At 26.2% G+C, this 23,376-nt stretch overlaps 4 protein-coding genes across 6 annotated transcripts; 2 read left to right on the top strand and 2 right to left on the bottom strand.

The window, feature by feature from the left end:
• Nucleotides 1-1,176: 1,176 nt before the first annotated feature.
• Nucleotides 1,177-5,887, top strand: LOC129605345 (short-chain dehydrogenase/reductase family 16C member 6). Its single transcript, XM_055515039.1, has 6 exons — nucleotides 1,177-1,341; nucleotides 4,521-4,692; nucleotides 4,756-4,907; nucleotides 5,066-5,243; nucleotides 5,309-5,491; nucleotides 5,552-5,887. The coding sequence occupies exons 1-6, from the start codon at nucleotides 1,319-1,321 to the stop codon at nucleotides 5,810-5,812; spliced, it is 969 nt and encodes a 322-aa protein (XP_055371014.1). The 5' UTR covers nucleotides 1,177-1,318; the 3' UTR covers nucleotides 5,813-5,887.
• Nucleotides 5,888-6,018: 131 nt separating this feature from the next.
• LOC129605342 (DEAD-box helicase Dbp80-like) lies at nucleotides 6,019-8,427 on the bottom strand. Its single transcript, XM_055515038.1, has 2 exons — nucleotides 7,619-8,427; nucleotides 6,019-7,483 (listed from the first exon to the last, which is right to left on the bottom strand). The coding sequence occupies exons 1-2, from the start codon at nucleotides 8,310-8,312 to the stop codon at nucleotides 6,660-6,662; spliced, it is 1,518 nt and encodes a 505-aa protein (XP_055371013.1). The 5' UTR covers nucleotides 8,313-8,427; the 3' UTR covers nucleotides 6,019-6,659.
• Nucleotides 8,428-8,907: 480 nt separating this feature from the next.
• Nucleotides 8,908-19,377, top strand: LOC129605362 (uncharacterized). Of its 2 annotated transcripts, none has more exons than XM_055515071.1 (6): nucleotides 8,908-9,067; nucleotides 10,910-11,532; nucleotides 11,590-12,497; nucleotides 12,572-13,446; nucleotides 18,851-19,050; nucleotides 19,107-19,377. In XM_055515071.1, exons 1-6 carry the CDS (start codon nucleotides 8,940-8,942, stop codon nucleotides 19,247-19,249), a joined length of 2,877 nt encoding a protein of 958 aa, XP_055371046.1. In that variant the 5' UTR covers nucleotides 8,908-8,939; the 3' UTR covers nucleotides 19,250-19,377. The 2 variants fall into 2 exon arrangements, with proteins under 2 accessions (XP_055371046.1, XP_055371045.1); XM_055515070.1 differs by lacking the exons at nucleotides 8,908-9,067; nucleotides 10,910-11,532; nucleotides 11,590-12,497; nucleotides 12,572-13,446 and adding exons at nucleotides 15,899-16,060; nucleotides 16,256-16,878; nucleotides 16,936-17,843; nucleotides 17,918-18,792.
• LOC129605363 (DEAD-box helicase Dbp80-like) lies at nucleotides 13,664-15,436 on the bottom strand. Of its 2 annotated transcripts, none has more exons than XM_055515074.1 (2): nucleotides 14,647-15,436; nucleotides 13,664-14,493 (listed from the first exon to the last, which is right to left on the bottom strand). In XM_055515074.1, exons 1-2 carry the CDS (start codon nucleotides 15,320-15,322, stop codon nucleotides 13,751-13,753), a joined length of 1,419 nt encoding a protein of 472 aa, XP_055371049.1. In that variant the 5' UTR covers nucleotides 15,323-15,436; the 3' UTR covers nucleotides 13,664-13,750. The 2 variants fall into 2 exon arrangements, with proteins under 2 accessions (XP_055371049.1, XP_055371047.1); XM_055515072.1 differs by having other exon boundaries at nucleotides 13,670-14,493; nucleotides 14,629-15,436.
• Nucleotides 19,378-23,376: the final 3,999 nt, after the last annotated feature.

The raw sequence follows: 23,376 nt of genomic DNA, 5'->3' as shown, positions 1-23,376 counted from the left end.
ACCGCTTGTATACACTCTCAAATCTCTTTAAATTTTATTTAAACAATTTTTATTATTTTCTGCATATTGTCTCCTTTTGTATATTTGTATATTATGAAAACATGTTTACAAACATACTTGTATGTAAGTTTATTTTTTTCTTCTCCATTTTCTTTTAGAAAATCATTTAGAAAAACTTTTCATTTTCTGTCGCGATCTAGGACAGTTCTATTCTTTTTTTTTTATACAATTTAGATCTATGCAAAAATAGAACAAAAAGTGAATCGGTTTTGTATTTAAATTGCTTGTATGTAAAAACACTTTTTTTTTTTTTTAATTGCAATCGATTTATTTTGTTCGGTTTTTGTGTTTTATCATTTTAAAAAAAAAAAATTAATATTTTAATTCTGATTACGAAAATTTTTTTTTACATAATTGTGATAAAGCGATAAATAATAATATTAGAAATAAATTATATACATACATACATACATATAAAATAAAAAACCAAGTCAAGAACAAGTAAAGCATCGGCGGCGCCCTCTGTATTATTATTATTGAAAATTATGAGCACATAATTACATGAAATTGTGGAAACAAAAGAAAATTTTTTTTTTTTGTATTTTTCGTTATTATTTTTTATCAGCTATTTTAACGCACCGTTATGTACGCGTATTTGTATGTATTTGTTGGAGTAATTTTATTTTTCAAAAACTGATTATTTTTTATTTTTTTTGTTTTTTTTTTTTGATTTTTCATACTCTAAGAAATAAGAACTATTTAAAATAATATTATATAAGTGTATATAATGAATAAATATTTGTGTGTACGTGACTTTTATACAAAATAATAAGAATGTGTTAGTGTTTCATTCAAAATTTTTTGAAATTCATAATAAATAAAATGAATAAAAAATATTATTAAAAAAAAAATATTTACTTACGGTACATATAAGTTTATCTACATACATATACATAAGTATATAAAAATTTAGAATATTTTATGTACAGAGCGTTTTGTTTATACACATTCACTTTTGTCAAGGAATATTGTTGTACTATATAGCTAATAAAGATAATTTTTATTTTTACTGGAGATTCAAAAACAATTAAATTTCTTGTTTAATAATTGGTTTTTTTCGTATATGTGTTCTGTGCGAGTATAATTAGTTGATTTCAATTATTTTCAGTCGCTTTAAGAATTTTACCGGCTTAACATCATTACTTTATCATACATATATACGGTAATTCGTCTTTTTTTTTAATTATTCGGATATATACATACATCTTTGAAACAATATCCCATAAAAATTTTTTTTGGAAAATTTTAAATTAAAAGGATGACGAATTCCGAAAAATCTGTGTAAGTGAATATTTTATATTGTGCAATAGTAGATTTATAAATGTATAGAATATTGTGAAAAATATGGAACAGAATTGAATTCGAAAAAATGTTTTGAATAAAATGGGTGCCTTTTTAACTTTAAAAAATGAAGTCTTTTATCACATTTAGAATAAAAAAAATTTTTGCGCAAAATTTTAATGAAAACATTAAAAAACAAATGTGTAAAATTTAGTAAATTGTCGTAAATTTTGCAAAATTTTTTTGAAGAATTTCGAAAAATTATTTTCGAAACTGTAGTGACAAATCGACTAACTGTAAAAAATTCAATCCCAGAGATGATTTCACGAAGTCAGTATATGGGATATTTGAATTGTTTATTTTAGTTTCAAGGAGCTTTTAACTTCAGTTTTTATAAAATATATTTACACTTTTTAAAATTCAAAATCTCATAAATTTTAATTAAATCAATATCATTTTTGGTCTTTTTTAGTGCAATTTTAATAAAATCTTTGGTACAAGTGTATAAAAATATTTATCACACCTCTATCACAAAATTATTCGAAATATTATGACTTATGAGCATGGTGTATTGTACGTATATTAATTTTAACGAGCAGTATATTAGTTTTAGGACGAAAATTTTCCTAAGTCATATTAGAAATATTCGACATTAAACAATCACGCATAATAAATCACTAAAATTTATCATTAAATAATAAAAAATCACTCTTATTAAATGAATTAAAAAAAAACTGTTATAATTGGTATAAAATTATAGATTCAACAAGTTCTATAAGAATAAAAAATTACGTTTTAGCTCTAGTATGAAAACTTGTTATTTTACAATGGATATGACAATACAATATTCCTTTTGATATAACGGTTTTGTACGTCTGTACTTTGTACATGTCTAAATGTCGTATCTGTAATTACAATAATTATCATATAAAAAGTAGACTTTAATTCTGCATGGAATATTAACAATAAATACCTGCAATAAATGCAATAATTTTCAAACAGTAAAGTTTATCGATTATAAATTATTATTTATTAATATTATGCCTTTTAATTAATAAATAATGAAATGCGCATATTCTTTAAAAATTATTGCATGCTTATAATAACTTGATTAATATGTTTAGGTATTAGAAAATTGATTATGAAAAATTATTGCACAATTTATTATGACAGAATTATTATTAAATTTAAGATGAAATTATTTTATATAGGTTGTACGCATAATTTTTGTAAAAAAATAATATAGAATTACTTTCAGTATTATAATTACTATCAAAATTATTTCAAGTTTTCAAAGTCAAGGGTCAAACTTTTATTTTCTCCTTTTATTTTTTTTCTTTACAAATTTTCTTCATAAAATATTAAGTTTGTATGTTGGTATACAGAATTTAGCAGAAATTCAAATTATAAAAAAAACTGTACTAAAAGTTCTTTAAAACTAGTTTAAAAAAAACGATATAAATTTTTTTTTTATTAAAAGTAAAAATAAATATGTTTACACTTTTTAATTACACGTAATAAAAGATATTATTAAATCAGAAGAATAAATTTTAAATGTGATTCATTTCCTAGAAATAAATCCAATAATAATATGTATTGGTAAAACATGGTAATTGAAAAATAAAAAATAATGGTGCATTGCTTCATTCAAGTTTTTATCATGTTTAAATAATTATTGAATACATCAGGGACTGTAAACTACACGCATATGAAAATAGTTTCCGAGTTACAGGGATTTTAAGATAAGTTTTTTCGCTAATAACTTTCTTTCAATAAAAAATACAGATTCTTTAAAAAAATACTTTTTAAAAGGGAAAGAACTTGAAAGCAGTATGTTTCTTGACTTAGTATTTTATAAAGTTTCGGAATACAAAGCGTTCTAATTTTAGAAAAAATCAAATTTTTCTCTTTTTTTTTTTTTATTTTTTTAGTTTTGTCTAACACGATATTTTTCCTACAAAATTTTTTGAAACTTTAAATCTCTTTTATAGAATTTTGTCCAGTTTCTTGAGTTTGAATTTAAGTCATTAAACATTTGTTCCTTAAAACCTACTAAAGGTCTAAATAAAATCTATAAATTCAAAAAATTATAATTATTTTTTGATTTTTATTTATTTAAAAGTGCTTCAATTCCTTCGTGATGTTGAGGTTAAATAGAATTTTATTTTAAAAGTATTTTATATGAAAAAATCTTTAACTTTAGATCTTTTCTTTAATTTTTCCTATATACTTTATGGAGAACGTTCAATCCCTTCTAGATTATACAGTATTTTAAGTAGTTTCTTTCCATTTTTTTAATTCTAGTATTCACTATATCCAATCTATAAATATCTACAAAGCAAACCGCAAAAAAAGATTTTCATATACTAAATTAATTTTCGTTAAAATGTAGGAAATTTAAGTACCAATTTTTCGTTTCTATGGAAAAATGAAAAATTTTTTGGATGTTAGTAAATTAAAAATAATAGAAACCTATGTATAATCATCTACGATTAATATATAGTAGATTAGCAGATTTGAACTGCTAGTGAGTGCAATTAACATTATCTTGTACATAATATTACTGTATATGATTATTTTGCCATAGTAATAATAATGTATTTCTCTATTTTAATGTGAAATTTAATCTAATAATTGTGATATTGGTACTGATAATGAAATACAATAATCTTAAAATAGAAAATTTTATAAAATTTAAACTTTAATTAAGTAAATATTCATTAAAAGATTGATTCACAGCTGAAAAATATTTAATGAACTTTAATCCTTAGACTTTTATCATGTTTTATAAAAAGAAATCGTAATATCAAATATTGAAATCAATACTATTTAATTCTATTTTTTATTCGTTATATACATGAACACTTGAAAGATATTTTGAAAAAGTGGTATGATAAGACAGAAAGTTTATATACATATATACATTTAATATATAATAACGTACATATTTTTCATTTTGAATAACCATAAAAAAAAATTGAATAAAAATAAAATAAAAAAAATATTTTTTTGATAACCTATCCTGAAATGTTAAGAATTTAGCCTGAAAAGCAAAGATTTCGAAGAAACTATGCTAAATAATAAATGTAAAATTACGACCATCCAATTGAGATTAATTTTGTTTTGGTACAAAAGATTCTTTCATAAGATTCTTTTTATGTTTTCCTTTTTCTTTTTAGATCTTATTCAACAAATGGTGATGGATCAAGCTCATCGCATCAGATTTACAATGTCTTGTTAACAATCTTAGAATATATTTTAATTCATTTGAAATTTTTTTATTATATTTTGGAACATATATTCTTTATGATTTTTCCAAGAGAAGAAGATGTTAAAGGTGAAATAGTTCTGGTAATTTATTGAAACTTTTGAAAATATTCAGGAATAATTATTTTATTTTATTCAACGGTTAAGATTACTGGAGCAGCTCATGGTATAGGAAAACAAACTGCTTTGAAATATGCTAGTCTGGGAGCTACTGTTGTTTGTTTAGACATCAATGAGAAATTAAATAAAGAGACTGTTAAAGAAATTCAAAGTCGTGGTGGAAATGCTCATCATTATGTGTAAGTATTATTATTTTCGAAAATGTACACATTATCAATGATTGTAAAATCTGATAAAAAATACCAAATGGATTTAATATTAAAATAAATTTATTAACCAAAAAAGAATAATAAATTTTATACTATGACTATCTATTTAAATTTAATCGTTTTTCAAGATGCGATGTCTTGAAACGGGATGATATTATTCAAGTTGCTGAAAAAATAAAAAATGAAGTTGGAACTGTATCAATTTTAGTGAATAATGCCGGAATCATGCCATGTCATTCCCTATTACAACATACAGATGGTGAAATTCGAAAAATGTTTGAAATTAATGTAATGGCACACTTTTGGGTAATGAAATATTTAATATATGAATTTAATTATACAATTAACTTTAAAACTTATTTTATTTGCAGCTTATTCAAACATATCTACCTGATATGATTACAAATAACCATGGACACATTGTTGCATTATCTTCTTGTGCTGGTTTATTTGGATTGAGAAATTTAGTGCCGTACTGTGCATCTAAATTTGCAGTTAAAGGTTTAATGTTATCGTTAGTAGAAGAACTTAGACATGATCCAAGAAATTTAAATGTATGTTCTTAAATTATAGTTAAACGAATGTTTATTAAACACTCTTTTTACCTTTTCAAGATTAAATTTACAACAATTTATCCATATATGGTTGATACAGGATTATGTAAGAGACCAAAGATTAAATTCCCGAACTTTATGAGATTAGTTACTCAAGAAGAAGCAGCAGAAGCAATTGTTAAAGCACAAAGACGTGGTATTGAAGAATTTGCAATTCCAAATCGTTTCTTGTATCTACACCGTTTAAGTAGATTATTTCCACGAAGAGCTACAGACGTGCTATTTGATTTTATGGAAGCCTATGTTGATAGTGATTTGTAGAATTATGAATGAATAAATTATTGAGAAAATTATGATTAAGTGATGAAAAAATAAAAGTTTGACAATTTTTGTAAATTTTATGTGTTTTACAAAGTGTACATACATTATTATTTTAAACAATTCCAGAAAATACATGATGGAATGAAACTAATTTGAGACAAAAATTTAACTATTTTTTTTATATAAATTGGTTTTTATTGAATTGTGTTGTCATTATTGATATCATGAAAACGAAATTAAAATATTAACAACGAACTTACAGTTTGGACATTTAACTTAGCTAGTGTAGATACTTATGTATATTTTATAAATGATAATGTTTCCATAGCAAGACTATTTATCTTCTTTATTTGATTCTTATTATATTATTCGGTAAAGTATATGAATTTAAGCTTATCGAATTATAAGTACCAAAAATATAGTTTTGATTTAATGGATTTACAACAGAATCTTAACATTTATTTTTTCTCTATAACAACTAAGTATTAATTGTCAAATTATTTACTTTTTACAATAAAAAAAATGGAAAATTAATAAAGATTTAATATAGAGTATGAAAACTAATTTAAAGAAATGTATGCGTTTGTATAACGAAGCTTTAAATCTCATGATATTTAAAGTTAATTATCAATTTATTTCTATTGTACAGTAAAAATTATTGCTACTCCTTTGAAAAAAATCTAAAAAAGTTTCAAATAATCGAACGGATAATATAAAATAATATCATGGAAATTAATTTTCACTTAATTTATTAAAATTTATGATAAAAATTTTCATGAGATCTAATAACTTCTTAAAATTAAAATATATATGCTAAAGGAAACTTAACACTGAAAATTTAAAAATTTTACGATCCAATTTTTTCGATTTCATCAGTATTATCTGCGTCTAATAAGGCAATTTTCTTCTTAAAATGATTTTCAATAGCTTGACATATTTTCATCGATTTTTCAGAATCTACCAAATTTATAGCTATACCACTTTTTCCAAAACGTCCAGTACGCCCGATTCGATGCAAATAAGTTTCACAATCTGCTTTACCTCTAGCATCCATTGGTAAATCAAAGTTTACCACAATGGTGACTTGCTCAACATCGATACCCCTTGACAAGACATTAGTTGTCACTAACACTTTTTCCAAGCCTGCTCTGAAACGATCTAAAACTGCTAAACGTTGTTCAACTGTTAAATCTCCTGACAAAATCGCAACGGAATGACCATCTGAAGACATTTTACCGGCCAACCAGCCAGCTGTTTTTCTTGTATGACAAAATATTATAGCTTGACCAATTGTTATACCGCCATATATATTCTGAATCGCCTGATATTTTTCCTCTTGATTCTTACACTTAACGTAATATTGTTTTATGTTATCTAACGACTCTTGTTCTCGTTTCAGTCGAATAATAATTGGATTTGGAACAATATACTGTGCAAATTCCATAACATCTTTTTCGTAGGTAGCTGAGAAAAACATCATTTGACAAGACTGCTTCGACAGCTGTTTGTGAATTCTTATACATTGATCATGATGACCTTGAGTTGCAATCATAACATCCGCTTCATCTAAGACAAAAACACGAATTTTTTTCAAATCAAATGCGCGGAATTTAAGGCCCCAATCCATTATTTTTCCTGGAGTTCCAATTAATATGTGCTCGTTTATCTTACCTTAAAGTTAACAAAAGTTTAAGAACAAAATTCTATTAGATCTGGTATATCTTTTTCTAAGCATTTATATCTACGTAGGTAGGTACCTAACTCAAATTTTAAAAAGTTAACCAAATATATTTCAAATAAATTTACCTTGGTTCAGATCTTCACCTCGGACTGCATATTTAAGTTTGATTTCAGGACAAAATTTAGCCATCTTTGCTGCTACTTCACCTGTTTGAATTGCTAATTCATATGTCGGTGAAAGACAAATTACTTGTGGATAATTAAGAGATGTGTCAACTCTGCTTAACATAGCTAGAACAAAGGCAGCTGTTTTACCAGTACCAGATTGACTTTGTGCGATCATATTTTGTGGAGGGTCAGCTAACAAAGTTGGCAACGCTGTTTCTTGGATTTTCGAAGGTGCATTAAAGCCCATAGCATAAACACCTTTTAATAGTTCAGGTTTTAAATGTAATGCTTCAAAACTTTTCACCGAATATAAAGGTGAAGTAGGATCTTTACGTTGAATTTCTAAATCTAGTTTGGTCTCAACTAAACCCTTACGAATAATTTTCATCAAAAGACTTGTTTCGGCTGGAGTAGCAATATCTTGTGCCTCCTCGTTTGATGCTGTTTCTTCAGATGTTGTAGCAGTTTCACTTGAATTTAAGTCATTATTATCAGTTTTTTCTCCTTTCTTCTTAGATTCATCAGAAGCAGGTGGTGTCAATACGTCTTTGTTCGCTTCATCGCTTGTTCCAGTCTTTGCTCCTTCCAAATCTAGTTTATCAACTAACTTAGATATTTCCTGATCTTCGGCTTTTTTTGCCCAATCTGCCATTATATTTTCGCAAATTGTTTTCAGTTTTGCTTATGTTTCTATAAATTTAATGATTCACTAAATTTTTTTTTTTAATTATGCTTTAGTAGTGGATAGAGTAGCACACTGCAATGAGAAATTTTAACAAAATTTCGCTCTTAACGAAATGTCAAAATGACGTTTAACCGGCAACAACTATTAATATTTAATTCACAATAGAAGAACATTAAAAATTTTACAAAATGATTTTCACAAACTTTCCCATCAGCATTGAGCTTTGAATGCTGTTAGGAATATTTGAATGACAGAATGTGAATTTAGAAAAAATAAAATGTTTCATATCAACTTTAACAAAAGTCTAAATAACATTAAAAAAAATTTGTGCTATATTTCATTTGATGTCTGAACACAATTTAAATTCAACACGTAGAATTGTGAATTAACAGCTGTTATTGGAAATAAGGAAAAATTGTTGTGTTTGTGCTTACTGCTTGAATAGGAGCACTATTATTAGTTTATGGAACTGGCAGCACACTATCATAACTGTTATTTTATAATTCATAATTCATAAAATCAAAGTTTTTGTTATTCTTATTACCAATCAGGCTGCGGGCATCTGTATCGGAACTTAATTTCATCTAAAATATAATGGAAAATTGCGCTTTCTGCCGAGGATCAGCAACGTTACAGTGTCAGAGATGTCGAGAATTCTATTGTTCAGCAGAGTGCCAAACTGCTGATTGGCAAAATCATAAATTTTTTTGTGTAGCAATGCCGTAAGTATACACAAATATACAAGTAGGTATATGGGTACACCAGTTATAAGTGTATGTTCAATTATACTTTGGTAATAAGTATTAAATGCTATGCATCTAGTACATACACTGACTCAAAAAATTGTCCGTACGGTTATATTAAAAAAATATATTGAATAAAAAACGTATAATGCAAAATATTTTTAGATGTTATTATTTATTAATTTTAATAAATGAACATGTACAAAACTATCTCATAAAAACTTATTTTTAAATTCTTTATTAAATACGAAAAAAAACATAAATAATTCAAAATAGTACAAAATTTAACTCAAAAAATTCTCCGTACGGTGATAACAATAATTCAAAACAAAGTTGTTAATAACTTGTGTGGTATCCTTTAGCTTTTATAACTTGAAGTAAACGGTTCTTCATGGATTTCACCAATTTTTTGGTAATGTCTGGCGAGATTGCTTGCCATTCTTCTACTATTGCGTTCTTAAGGTCATTTTTATTTTTAATGGATCTTTCTGATAATTTTTTGCCCAAAACATCCCAAAGGTGTTCAATTACGTTCAGATCTGGTGATTGGGGAGGATGCGGAAGTGTCGATTTGACATTATAAAGCAGGCAGGTTTTAACTAGCAACGAGGAATGCTTCGGATCATTGTCCTGAACTAATAAAAAATCATTCGCCATTCCCAATTTTGACGCACTTTCTCGTAAATTTCTTTTCAAAATGTCCAAATATAGGTACTTGTCCATTGTAGTGTCAACAAACTCTAAGTTTCCAACTCCATTTGTCCCCATAGCTGCCCAAACCATAACATTTCCTCCCCCATGTTTAACCGTAGGTTTCAAATTTTTTTTGCCAAATTCGGTATTAGGTTTACGCCAAACAAAACGACGCTCGTCACACCCAAAAATATTAAATTTCGATTCATCTATAATTATTACATTATCCCAAAACTCATCAGGTTTTTTTACATATTCCTTGGCGTAAATTAAACGTTTCGCAGCATTTTGTTTTGATATAAAGGGCTTTTTTCGAGCAATACGTGCATTATACCCTATTGAATGAAGGTAATTTCTAATTGTTTGTGGGTTTATTTCAACTTTTTCCGTCACAGAAAGCTTTGTAGCTATTTTTACAGCGCTAATTAATGGTTCTTCTTGAATTTTTTTTTAATTATTCGTTTTAAGTAGGGTGTTAAGATCGTTTTTCGGCCTCTTCCACTAACTATTTCAAAACTTTTCGTTTTTTTGTAGTTGTCTATAACATATTGCATAGATAATTTGGGTCTTCCAATTAAATTTGATATTTCTGACAAGCTTTTACCTTCTTTCTATAACCGTACTATTAATTTTTTAGTTTCTATAGGAATTTTTTTATAAGAAGTTGACATTTTTTTTTCAAATTTCTAATTACGTTTGCTTACTTGCGAATTTGTTTTTAAATGAAACGCATATTAATAAAAACTTTGCAAACAATATTTATTGTTGCTATCAGAAAGGGGAATCACCTAATTATGCCATTCAAAATTTTTTTTTATGAGAATTTTTGTAAAAAAAATTGGCGTACGGAGATTTTGAGCTAAAACTTGTACCATTTTGTGTTATTACCGTTACATTTTATGATTGGAATTAAATGTATAAAAAAATTATTATAAATAAGTTAGTATTACTTGTACTGATTAAAATACATATCAATTAATAACTGTAAACATTTGGCATCACACACTTTTTGCTTGATTTATTTTTTAAACATTACCGTACGGACAATTTTTTGAGTCAGTGTACCTATGTATACCTACATCTAGTTCTTTCTACTATGTTTAATCATGAAATCATTTTGAGATGTAGGGCTTTGATCAAAACCAGCAAGTCATACATGAAAAAATCCTTGATGGATATCTCTAGCATCGAAGTAGAATCACAAAAACGATTATCGCGACAAAATGTTAATTTAAATATAACGCAAATGCGATTACCTTATGGTAATCAAAAATTTTCAACTGAAGCTTCGAAGACTGAGTTAAATTCTGAAGTTGTTGCTAGTCAGAATCAACAAAATAAGGAAAAATGTGGTATTTATTCAAATAAACAACAAGTCAAGGATAACGTAGATAAAAATGCAAAAGAAACGAGCATTGCATTAAGTTCACTGAAATCAATAGAAATCCAAAGAGAAAATACAGAAGAAACAATTTTTGACGAAAAATCGTCCTATTCAAGCATTGCCACAAATGGTTTGTTACATCGTTCTAAAAAAATTTGGAAAACATTAAGATCATATCCAAATGGTTATTTCAATGCCATAGTGCAATATGCAGATCATAAAAATAATGTGGTATGGGTGTCAGATGAGGATTGGAATAAAGATGCTATGAAACTTCTTTCTGAAACGAATCATAATGTTAATTTTCTCGAAAATGTTTCTAAGGAGGATGTATGCTATGAATCATTAGTAATTGCGCCATTTGAAGGTATTAGTTCAAATTATGAATTTCATTTTAATTTCTATTTTACGCTTACTTTTTAAGATTTATATTACCGGGCAATAGTTATTGTAGAAATAAATCCATTTGACGAAATTAAAGTTCGATTATTGGATTATGGTAACGAGTTTTTTGTCCAATACAAAAAGTGTAAAAAACCTAACGCTATAGTAAAAAATTTCCCAGCAATGGCTTTTGCCATTAAGTACCCAAAAAAAGTAAAAATTGGAGAATCGATCAAAATTAAAGTTTCAAAGAATTTGAGCAATAATCTTTTTTCGGTTGAAGAAATGTGCATTGAAAAAATGGAAATTGCAAATTACGAAAACACAAAATCTTGTGATGTGAGAAAATTGGCAAAGTCTTTTGATATAACCAAGACAAGTGTTTTATCAACCTTAAAAGATGAATTTGTTATGAAAGCTTTTCATAGACTTAATATAAACAGCAGCAAAGCTTTTGGTATTATCACACAAGACGAGGAAAATGTGAAAAATTTGTTGGGCTTAAGTAAAATTTTGAATGATGACAGTAAATCAAATTATTACAGTATTTTGGAAACTAGTGTTGCAGAAGGTTCATATATAGCAGCAAAGTTTGAGCCGAAGAACTGGCGAAGAGGATTAGTCGTTGGTAATCATAACCAGGACTACCTTGTTCCTTTTATCGACGATGGTGAACTTAAAATTGTTCAAAATATTAAGAGGTTACCTGAAGATTTCAAAGTAATTCCTAGTTCAACTGTTTGCATTGATTTCAGCAAAAATAAAAACAAAAAAGATATTTTGCTTTATGCAGAGGAGTCAATTACTCTAATTTGTAAGCTTCAGGGAGGTTCATCTAACTGTGAAATACTAGAATGTTCTATATTTGCTGAAAATTCAGAGCTAGGTATAGTATCTTTAACGAATTTTGACGGAAATTACAAGAACTTTATGGGATTTGATACTTATGTAAGTTTTTTTAAATAGAGCTTTTTAAATTATATAGGGAAAAAATTAACTTTTGTTAATTTTTATTTTTCAAGACTTATCCGTTCAGGTCTGGTAATACAGTTTACATCAGTAGAATAATAGATTACTCAACATTAACTTTAAGCTTAGAAGTACTAATTTCATATTATGAAAACATTTTCAATGAAATTGGTGAATCTATCGAAGCCCCACAATCGAAAGTAAAATATAATATTGGGGATACAATTTTATTCAAACCTGAACATGTAACGAAATATATTCGTGGCAACATCGTTTCAATCATTAATGATTCCAAATACGAAGTTTTGCATAGTGAATCCGAATGTTTATATCAAGTGAGCTCACATAATATAAGACAAGCGTCAGATTTCGTGAAATTTTGTCCACTTATTACACGAAAAGTTTCCCTTTATATACTAAATTTGATGAAAACCGGACATGAATCAAATAGAGCAATTGAGACCCTAAAAAAACTTAACAAAGACAGACAAATTCTTATCTTTGAATGGGAAAAGGATTTAGTTGAATTATTTTTGGACCATGAAAAGACAAAATCTTTAAATAAGATGCTAATATCAGAATTATATGAAAAAGTGGATGAAAAGGATGATTTTAATAAAATAAAACCTGCACAAAACGAAACATTGAAACCAGGAGTAATATCGACTTCAAACCCAGAAAAAAAAAATTTACCATTGAATGATTCTGGTAAAAACAAAATATATAAATTAAGCGACCTCAAAACTGTGTCTTTGAAAGCTGGTGAAAGTATTCGATTACTAATATTAGATACAAGTGATATAAAAAGCGGAATTTTTACTGCCGCAATAGACGATCTGGAATATTACAAAGAATTAAATGTCGTACAACAACCTAAAATTGGAAAATATTGTCATCGAGATGATATTGAAAAAGAATATTACCCAATGTAAGTCCTCTTTAACAGATTTAAAGAAAACAAATTGTATATTTTGTTTAATTTTTAGACCCGGTGATTTCATTTTTGTTTCACACTTTTTCATTCATAGAATTTGTTTCACACTTTTTAAAGCAGATAACAACTGGTATCGTGGACTTTGTTTTAAAATTGAATCAAATGATGAGTTCAATCTAATGTTTTTGGATTTTGGAAATATTCAACTTTCCAATGCTAAACAAATTCGTAAAATGACTAAGGAATTTTTGTTTCCTTGTTACGCTAATACTTGTATTCTCTTAGGTAAATTAATATTTTATTTAAATTTAAAATCATATACATTGTCTAACTTTTTTATAGCTATACCAATTTTTCCAAAACGTCCAGTACGCCCGATTCGATGCAAATAAGTTTCACAATCTGCTTTACCTCTAGCATCCATTGGTAAATCAAAGTTTACCACAATGGTGACTTGCTCAGCATCGATACACCTTGAAAAGACATTAGTTGTCACTAACACTTTTTCCAAGCCTGCTCTGAAACGATCTAAAACTGCTAAACGTTGTTCAACTGTTAAATCTCCTGACAAAATCGCAACGGAATGACCATCTGAAGACATTTTACCGGCCAACCAGCCAGCTGTTTTTCTTGTATGACACAATATTATAGCTTGACCAATTGTTATACTGCCATATATATTCTGAATCGCCTGATATTTTTCCTCTTGATTCTTACACTTAACGTAATATTGTTTTATGTTATCTAACGACTCTTGTTCTCGTTTCAGTCGAATAATAATTGGATTTGGAACAATATACTGTGCAAATTCCATAACATCTTTTTCGTAGGTAGCTGAGAAAAACATCATTTGACAAGACTGCTTCGACAGCTGTTTGTGAATTCTTATACATTGATCATGATGACCTTGAGATGCAATCATAACATCCGCTTCATCTAAGACAAAAACACGAATTTTTTTCAAATCAAATGCGCGGAATTTTAGGCCCCAATCCATTATTTTTCCTGGAGTTGCAATTAATATGTGCTCGTTTATCTTACCTTAAAGTTAACAAAAGTTTAAGAACAAAATTCTATTAGATCTGGTATATCTTTTTCTAAGCATTTATATCTACGTAGGTAGGTACCTAACTCAAATTTTAAAAAGTTAACCAAATATATTTCAAATAAATTAACCTTGGTACAGATCTTCACCTCGGACTGCATATTTAAGTTTGATTTCAGGACAAAATTTAGCCATCTTTGCTGCTACTTCACCTGTTTGAATTGCTAATTCATATGTCGGTGAAAGACAAATTACTTGTGGATAATTAAGAGATGTGTCAACTCTGCTTAACATAGCTAGAACAAAGGCAGCTGTTTTACCAGTACCAGATTGACTTTGTGCGATCATATTTTGTGGAGGGTCAGCTAACAAAGTTGGCAACGCTGTTTCTTGGATTTTCGAAGGTGCATTAAAGCCCATAGCATAAACACCTTTTAATAGTTCAGGTTTTAAATGTAATGCTTCAAAACTTTTCACCGAATATAAAGGTGAAGTAGGATCTTTACGTTGAATTTCTAAATCTAGTTTGGTCTCAACTACACCCTTACGAATAATTTTCATCAAAAGACTTGTTTCGGCTGGAGTAGCAATATCTTGTGCCTCCTCGTTTGATGCTGTTTCTTCAGATGTTGTAGCAGTTTCACGTGAATTTAAGTCATTATTATCAGATTTTTCTCCTTTCTTCTTAGATTCATCAGAAGCAGGTGGTGTGAATACGTCTTTGTTCGCTTCATCGCTTGTTCCAGTCTTTGCTCCTTCCAAATCTAGTTTATCAACTAACTTAGATATTTCCTGATCTTCGGCTTTTTTTGCCCAATCTGCCATTATATTTTCGCAAATTGTTTTCAGTTTTGCTTATGTTTCTATAAGTTTAATGATTCACTAAATTTTTTTTTTAATTATGAGTAGCACACTGCAATGAGAAATTTTAACAAAATTTCGCTCTTAACGAAATGTCAAAATGACGTTTAACCGGCAACAACTATTAATATTTAATTCACAATAGAAGAACATTAAAAATTTTACAAAATGATTTTCACAAACTTTCCCATCAGCATTGAGCTTTGAATGCTGTTAGGAATATTTGAATGACAGAATGTGAATTTAGAAAAAATAAAATGTTTCATATCAACTTTAACAAAAGTCTAAATAACATTAAAAAAAATTTGTGCTATATTTCATTTGATGTCTGAACACAATTTAAATTCAACACGTAGAATTGTGAATTAACAGCTGTTATTGGAAATAAGGAAAAATTGTTGTGTTTGTGCTTACTGCTTGAATAGGAGCACTATTATTAGTTTATGGAACTGGCAGCACACTATCATAACTGTTATTTTATAATTCATAATTCATAAAATCAAAGTTTTTGTTATTCTTATTACCAATCAGGCTGCGGGCATCTGTATCGGAACTTAATTTCATCTAAAATATAATGGAAAATTGCGCTTTCTGCCGAGGATCAGCAACGTTACAGTGTCAGAGATGTCGAGAATTCTATTGTTCAGCAGAGTGCCAAACTGCTGATTGGCAAAATCATAAATTTTTTTGTGTAGCAATGCCGTAAGTATACACAAATATTTTTCGAAAATTTAAACAAAAATATACAAGTAGGTATATGGGTACACCAGTTATAAGTGTATGTTCAATTATACTTTGGTAATAAGTATTAAATGCTATGTATCTAGTACATACCTATGTATACCTACATCTAGTTCTTTCTACTATGTTTAATCATGAAATCATTTTGAGATGTAGGGCTTTGATCAAAACCAGCAAGTCATACATGAAAAAATCCTTGATGGATATCTCTAGCATCGAAGTAGAATCACAAAAACGATTATCGCGACAAAATGTTAATTTAAATATAACGCAAATGCGATTACCTTATGGTAATCAAAAATTTTCAACTGAAGCTTCGAAGACTGAGTTAAATTCTGAAGTTGTTGCTAGTCAGAATCAACAAAATATGGAAAAATGTGGTATTTATTCAAATAAACAACAAGTCAAGGATAACGTAGATAAAAATGCAAAAGAAACGAGCATTGCATTAAGTTCACTGAAATCAATAGAAATCCAAAGAGAAAATACAGAAGAAACAATTTTTGACGAAAAATCGTCCTATTCAAGCATTGCCACAAATGGTTTGTTACATCGTTCTAAAAAAATTTGGAAAACATTAAGATCATATCCAAATGGTTATTTCAATGCCATAGTGCAATATGCAGATCATAAAAATAATGTGGTATGGGTGTCAGATGAGGATTGGAATAAAGATGCTATGAAACTTCTTTCTGAAACGAATCATAATGTTAATTTTCTCGAAAATGTTTCTAAGGATGATGTATGCTATGAATCATTAGTAATTGCGCCATTTGAAGGTATTAGTTCAAATTATGAATTTCATTTTAATTTCTATTTTACGCTTACTTTTTAAGATTTATATTACCGGGCAATAGTTATTGTAGAAATAAATCCATTTGACGAAATTAAAGTTCGATTATTGGATTATGGTAACGAGTTTTTTGTCCAATACAAAAAGTGTAAAAAACCTAACGCTATAGTAAAAAATTTCCCAGCAATGGCTTTTGCCATTAAGTACCCAAAAAAAGTAAAAATTGGAGAATCGATCAAAATTAAAGTTTCAAAGAATTTGAGCAATAATCTTTTTTCGGTTGAAGAAATGTGCATTGAAAAAATGGAAATTGCAAATTACGAAAACACAAAATCTTGTGATGTGAGAAAATTGGCAAAGTCATTTGATATAACCAAGACAAGTGTTTTATCAACCTTAAAAGATGAATTTGTTATGAAAGCTTTTCATAGACTTAATATAAACAGCAACAAAGCTTTTGGTATTATCACACAAGACGAGGAAAATGTGAAAAATTTGTTGGGCTTAAGTAAAATTTTGAATGATGACAGTAAATCAAATTATTACAGTATTTTGGAAACTAGTGTTGCAGAAGGTTCATATATAGCAGCAGAGTTTGAGCCGAAGAACTGGCGAAGAGGATTAGTCGTTGGTAATCATAACCAGGACTACCTTGTTCTTTTTATCGACGATGGTGAACTTAAAATTGTTCAAAATATTAAGAGGTTACCTGAAGATTTCAGAGTAATTCCTAGTTCAACTGTTTGCATAGATTTCAGCAAAATTAAAAACAAAAAAGATATTTTGCTTTATGCAGAGGAGTCAATTACTCTAATTTGTAAGCTTCAGGGAGGTTCATCTAACTGTGAAATACTAGAATGTTCTATATTTGCTGAAAATTCAGAGCTAGGTATAGTATCTTTAACGAATTTTGACGGAAATTACAAGAACTTTATGGGATTTGATACTTATGTAAGTTTTTTTAAATAGAGCTTTTTAAATTATATACGGAAAAAATTAACTTTTGTTAATTTTTATTTTTCAAGACTTATCCGTTCAGGTCTGGTAATACAGTTTACATCAGTAGAATAATAGATTACTCAACATTAACTTTAAGCTTAGAAGTACTAATTTCATATTATGAAAACATTTTCAATGAAATTGGTGAATCTATCGAAGCCCCACAATCGAAAGTAAAATATAATATTGGGGATACAATTTTATTCAAACCTGAACATGTAACGAAATATATTCGTGGCAACATCGTTTCAATCATTAATGATTCCAAATACGAAGTTTTGCATAGTGAATCCGAATGTTTATATCAAGTGAGCTCACATAATATAAGACAAGCGTCAGATTTCGTGAAATTTTGTCCACTTATTACACGAAAAGTTTCCCTTTATATACTAAATTTGATGAAAACCGGACATGAATCAAATAGAGCAATTGAGACCCTAAAAAAACTTAACAAAGACAGACAAATTCTTATCTTTGAATGGGAAAAGGATTTAGTTGAATTATTTTTGGACCATGAAAAGACAAAATCTTTAAATAAGATGCTAATATCAGAATTATATGAAAAAGTGGATGAAAAGGATGATTTTAATGAAATAAAACCTGCACAAAACGAAACATTGAAACCAGGAGTAATATCGACTTCAAACCCAGAAAAAAAAAATTTACCATTGAATGATTCTGGTAAAAACAAAATATATAAATTAAGCGACCTCAAAACTGTGTCTTTGAAAGCTGGTGAAAATATTCGATTACTAATATTAGATACAAGTGATATAAAAAGCGGAATTTTTACTGCCGCAATAGACGATCTGGAATATTACAAAGAATTAAATGTCGTACAACAACCTAAAATTGGAAAATATTGTCATCGAGATAATATTGAAAAAGAATATTACCCAATGTAAGTCCTCTTTAACAGATTTAAAGAAAACAAATTGTATATTTTGTTTAATTTTTAGACCCGGTGAAATTTGTTTCACACTTTTTAAAGCAGATAACAACTGGTATCGTGCACTTTGTTTTAAAATTGAATCAAATGATGAGTTCAATCTAATGTTTTTGGATTTTGGAAATATTCAACTTTCCAATGCTAAACAAATTCGTAAAATGACTAAGGAATTTTTGTTTCCTTGTTACGCTAATACTTGTATTCTCTTAGGTAAATTAATATTTTATTTAAATTTAAAATCATATACATTGTCTAACTTTTTTTAGGTCTCCCACCAAAACTTTCCGAGAACTCCATAAAAAAGTTACATGAAGCTATTCATCCAGATTCAATAATTACGGTAGATAAAGTTGAAAAAGCGCAAGATCAGGAATATTTGATTACAATTAAAGGAATTGAGAACATTTGAATTTAAAAATAACTTAAAGTTATAACTTCTCTTTCAATTTCAATTAATTAGTTTTTATAAATTTTATATGACAAATATGTGGTTTCTAAATGGAATTAAAAATATTAAAATTTTCATTAGCTACTGAATTTTTTTAGGTTTTGTTTTTTTTTTTTTTCATTAATATTAAAATGTAGGTGTTACATTGTACTTTTTTTTTTATTTTTTTTTATTGATAATTATGGCAAAATTATTAAATTAAATTGCATAGTTTTTATCAAGTTTTTGCAAGGTACTGAATTACCAATTTTTTTATTATAAAATTAAGATAAAGAATGTCGTTTAAATTAAATATTATGTTTTCAGTTTTTATTTTTGGCTTTCATTTAATTTTAAAATTGCAAGAATTCAACATCATAAGCAATATTTGAGACTAAAATTTTTTGCGTTTAAATCGAAATTTTTAAAACACCATGTATTCCTTGGAAGACCGAATTGCATGGATAATTTTTTATTTTAATAAAATATTTAGTTATACGAAAGTTTAATGTTTTATTGAATATAAAAAGACATGTTTGTATGTGCAACCTCACCCTGATTTACGAAGTTTTACTGCTTTTATTTTTCTTTATAATATTCAACTTAACCATTAATTTTTCTATTAATTAAAACGGAGTATTCATGTGTAGTACTAGCAGCTTATTTCTGCTTCTTTTTTTTTAAGCTAAACTGTTCTGGAGGGTCTTTCTGATGTTTTACTAATAAGGGCTCAATTATGTACAGAAGTGAGCTACAATTGCAATAACTCGTCCTTAATAAGTCGATTAAAAAAATCATGGTATTTTGGAAGACAAATTCACTTAACTTATCGACAAACCATAGGTGTAGATAAATTTCACTATGAAATCTCTAATTTTATTAATGACTATTTAAAATTTACGCAGTGTACAATGACTTACAATGGGTACAATGACAGATTTTTATTAATTTATTGTTTATGGTTTAAATTCAAAATTAAGGTTTTAAATATTAAGTTAAGAACAATATGAAAAAGAACTACGAATAATAGAAAAAATTATAAAGGTCAAATAACATTAACATTATTTTTAATTTTTTTAAATTATTTATTAAAATTTTCATTTGAATCTTACATTTTTTTTTAACTTTTTTTAATAATTTAAATTTAATAGACTTAGTTTTAATATTCATTTTTTAATCTTATTTTTTTTTTTAATTTTGACTGCATTTCTAAAATTTAAATTCCAATTAAAAAAAAATTCTGTTAATCTGTATATATATATATATATATTTTTTTTTATTGTAATGTAATATTGGATTTCCTATTCTGTTAATTTGTTATGTATGTTCACACATTCATATACATACATACATATGTATAATATATGTACACGTACATTTTTATGGTAGGTTTATAAATTTTCACAAAACATTTAAATTTCAGTGGCTAGAGGTTCCGTGACTACAATAACTGATCTATGTATTTTATCTACTTTTTTTTTTTGTTAATTTCAAGTTTTTTCTTATTACACTACTTTGTTTCATCTTTATTTACTTTATACAATAAACATTATTACTGCTCTTAAATCATTTTTACATATTGATTTTTTGCATTATGGTTATTGTTTGTTTTTAATTTTTGAATTCTAAAATATTTTTTTAGTTTTCTTCATTATCCAAATAAAGATTATAGTTCATACTTTGATATATATTTTTATGATTTTTAAAATTTACAACGAAAATTATAGAACAATTAAAATTTATTTTTTTTTTGGTAGTGTACCCTTGTACATAATTTGTATGTTGCTTTTAAAAAAAATAAAATAGTTTTATGATAATAAAGTAAAACGATATCTAATAATTTATAGTTTTAATAAAAACATACATATAAAAATTTTGTAATAAATTTAAACCAAAAACCCTTTTAATTTTTTGCTTTGTCAAAATTTAAATTTAAATTTATTAAAATAATAAGAAAGTTAATAGTTGCATACTTGTTGGACTTAAAAAAAATATCTGAAATAAGTTACTGTATAGCTAGTTTTAGTAGTTTTCACATTTTAAGAAAATTTAAAACAAATTATTTGAATTTGTAAGATCGAACTGTTGAAATATTGAAAACTGATTAATATTGACAGACTTATTGATGAACGAGAAATTCAAACTTCTTAAACAATTTAATAAACTAAAAAAAAACATTTTTGATATCTTTTTTAGAATTTTGTAAACAAAATTTTACAAAAACTAATTCTGCCATAAATGATGAAAAATTTAGACCAAATATAATAAAAATATTTGTTTTTAAAAAAAAAAAAAAGAAAAGCAAGTAGATTTTAGTAGAATTAAAAATTTTATACATATATTTTGCACCATTTTAGGATTCTGGATTGCAAGTGTTACTTATTGATTCATTTTTTTTAATTTTTATTCAGGTTTTTAAGTTATTTTCTTCCATTTTATCCTAAACTAACGACTTACTTTTAAATTGTTTACATATATATATATATCATTTATATAATAAAATTATTTATGTTTATAGCATAATATGTTAGATATACATTTAAATTTGTTTGTTTTCATTTTTTTTTAAACTATAATTGTTATTTTTGTTTTTTTTTTTAAGTAACTTAAACCTAAGCTTAACTTTTTTTTTGTAATTATATAATATACACATATAATTTATATACACTCATATAAATATTAATCGGAATCCATTATATATTTTAGAATAAAATTTCGCTCAATAATATAAATTAAGTTGCTATATTATATATATATATCTTCATTTTAATTTGTTTTCTTGTTTAATAATTAATTTCTGAACAGTTGCTTTTAATATTTCAAATTTTATCATACAACTTCATCAATAAGAATTCAAAATGTTATGACTTTCATTTATTTTTTGCCTTAGATAATATTGCACGATAAAATCTAAAAATGAAAGCTACCCAAACACAGAATATTTTAAAATTTTATAATAATTAAAACTCGATAAAAAATTTTAAGCAAATAATAAGAAATGAATTATTTTTCTTTTTTTTTTTTTAAATAAAATTGTTGTATTAATGAAATTAAATTTCATGAATTCTTAAATTTTTTAGTGTTTTTGTTTTAACAATATAAAATATATACAAAATATGGTATATAATAATAAAAATATTTATTTGAAAATTAATATACATAAATAAAATTTGAAAACATTTTATATATTACAATTATTAAGTTTAAAAATAAATAACCAATCCAACTTGATTTTATTATTAAGCAAAATTCGAACAAATATACAATTAGATTAAAATGTTGCACGTTTTTATAAAATTAAATTTAAACAAATCTAAACTAAGAGAGATTTTTTAAATATATTTTTTTTTCTTTTTTTATGTTTGAAAAAAAATTTTTTCTTCATTTGGTGTTAAGGTGATCTTGTTCTTCGTTTTTTTTTTTTTGCATTTTTAGACTAAAAATAATTTAAAAAGAACGTTTTTGTTTTGTGGGCGCTTTATTTTGTTGAATATTTTTCTTTTTGTATTATAAGACATAATAGAAAACAGAATTAATGAATATAGGTAATCTTCTTATAAAATTGGTCAAGTATTATGAAACTATTTTTTAATTAAAAATATTCTTTCTCTTGAAAAAAATGTTCTCCAAAATGTTAATACATTTAAAATCTAGTAAATCAATTACAAATGTATTAACTTTTAGTGCCATTTATCAAAAGAGAAAAAAAAATAAAAGACAAAATATATTCAATTTTTTTGAAATGAGTTCCAAAATAAACAGACAAGCAAAAAGCACTATTGAAAGTTGTAAAAATTATAAATCAAGAATTGAAATTTCAATATATTTCTCTAGGCAGTAAAAGGACTTATTTCAAAAACATAATTTGAACTTTTTTGCAACAGACTTATTTTAAATGATTTAAAGTCTTGAAAATCCACAAAAAAAAAAATACAATCAGTTTTTTATTAAGGATACTAAAAATTCTTTCTCCTATTAACGAAACTATCGTGTTATGCTTTAAAATAAATTTATTGTATTCTCTCTTTTGATATAATTATTCAAAATATATAAAAAGCAAATATTATTGAAAATAATGTAATATAATAGAATTATTTAATAAAATTTTG

The sequence above is a fragment of the Condylostylus longicornis genome, unplaced genomic scaffold, assembly GCF_029603195.1.
Source record: "Condylostylus longicornis isolate FDR11 unplaced genomic scaffold, ASM2960319v2 ptg000013l, whole genome shotgun sequence".
In the NCBI taxonomy this organism is placed as follows: domain Eukaryota; kingdom Metazoa; phylum Arthropoda; class Insecta; order Diptera; family Dolichopodidae; genus Condylostylus; species Condylostylus longicornis.
Note: the sequence above shows the minus strand (reverse complement) of the source record. Positions and strands in the feature narration are given on the sequence as shown.

Excerpts from the sequence above, each read along its gene's own strand:
- LOC129605345 (XM_055515039.1), top strand. The coding sequence starts at position 1,319 with ATGACGAATTCCGAAAAATCTGT. Across the intron at positions 1,342-4,520 it reads ACGAATTCCGAAAAATCTGT|ATCTTATTCAACAAATGGTG; the intron begins GTAAGTGAATAT and ends TTTTCTTTTTAG. Across the intron at positions 5,244-5,308 it reads ATGTAATGGCACACTTTTGG|CTTATTCAAACATATCTACC; the intron begins GTAATGAAATAT and ends TTTTATTTGCAG.
- LOC129605342 (XM_055515038.1), bottom strand. The coding sequence starts at position 8,312 with ATGGCAGATTGGGCAAAAAAAGCCGAAGATCAGGAAATATCTAAGTTA. Across the intron at positions 7,484-7,618 it reads AGGTGAAGATCTGAACCAAG|GTAAGATAAACGAGCACATA; the intron begins GTAAATTTATTT and ends GTTAACTTTAAG.
- LOC129605362 (XM_055515071.1), top strand. The coding sequence starts at position 8,940 with ATGGAAAATTGCGCTTTCTGCCGAGGATCAGCAACGTTACAGTGTCAG. Across the intron at positions 12,498-12,571 it reads TTATGGGATTTGATACTTAT|ACTTATCCGTTCAGGTCTGG; the intron begins GTAAGTTTTTTT and ends TTATTTTTCAAG. Across the intron at positions 13,447-18,850 it reads GAAAAAGAATATTACCCAAT|ACCCGGTGAAATTTGTTTCA; the intron begins GTAAGTCCTCTT and ends TTTAATTTTTAG.
- LOC129605363 (XM_055515072.1), bottom strand. The coding sequence starts at position 15,322 with ATGGCAGATTGGGCAAAAAAAGCCGAAGATCAGGAAATATCTAAGTTA. Across the intron at positions 14,494-14,628 it reads AGGTGAAGATCTGTACCAAG|GTAAGATAAACGAGCACATA; the intron begins GTTAATTTATTT and ends GTTAACTTTAAG.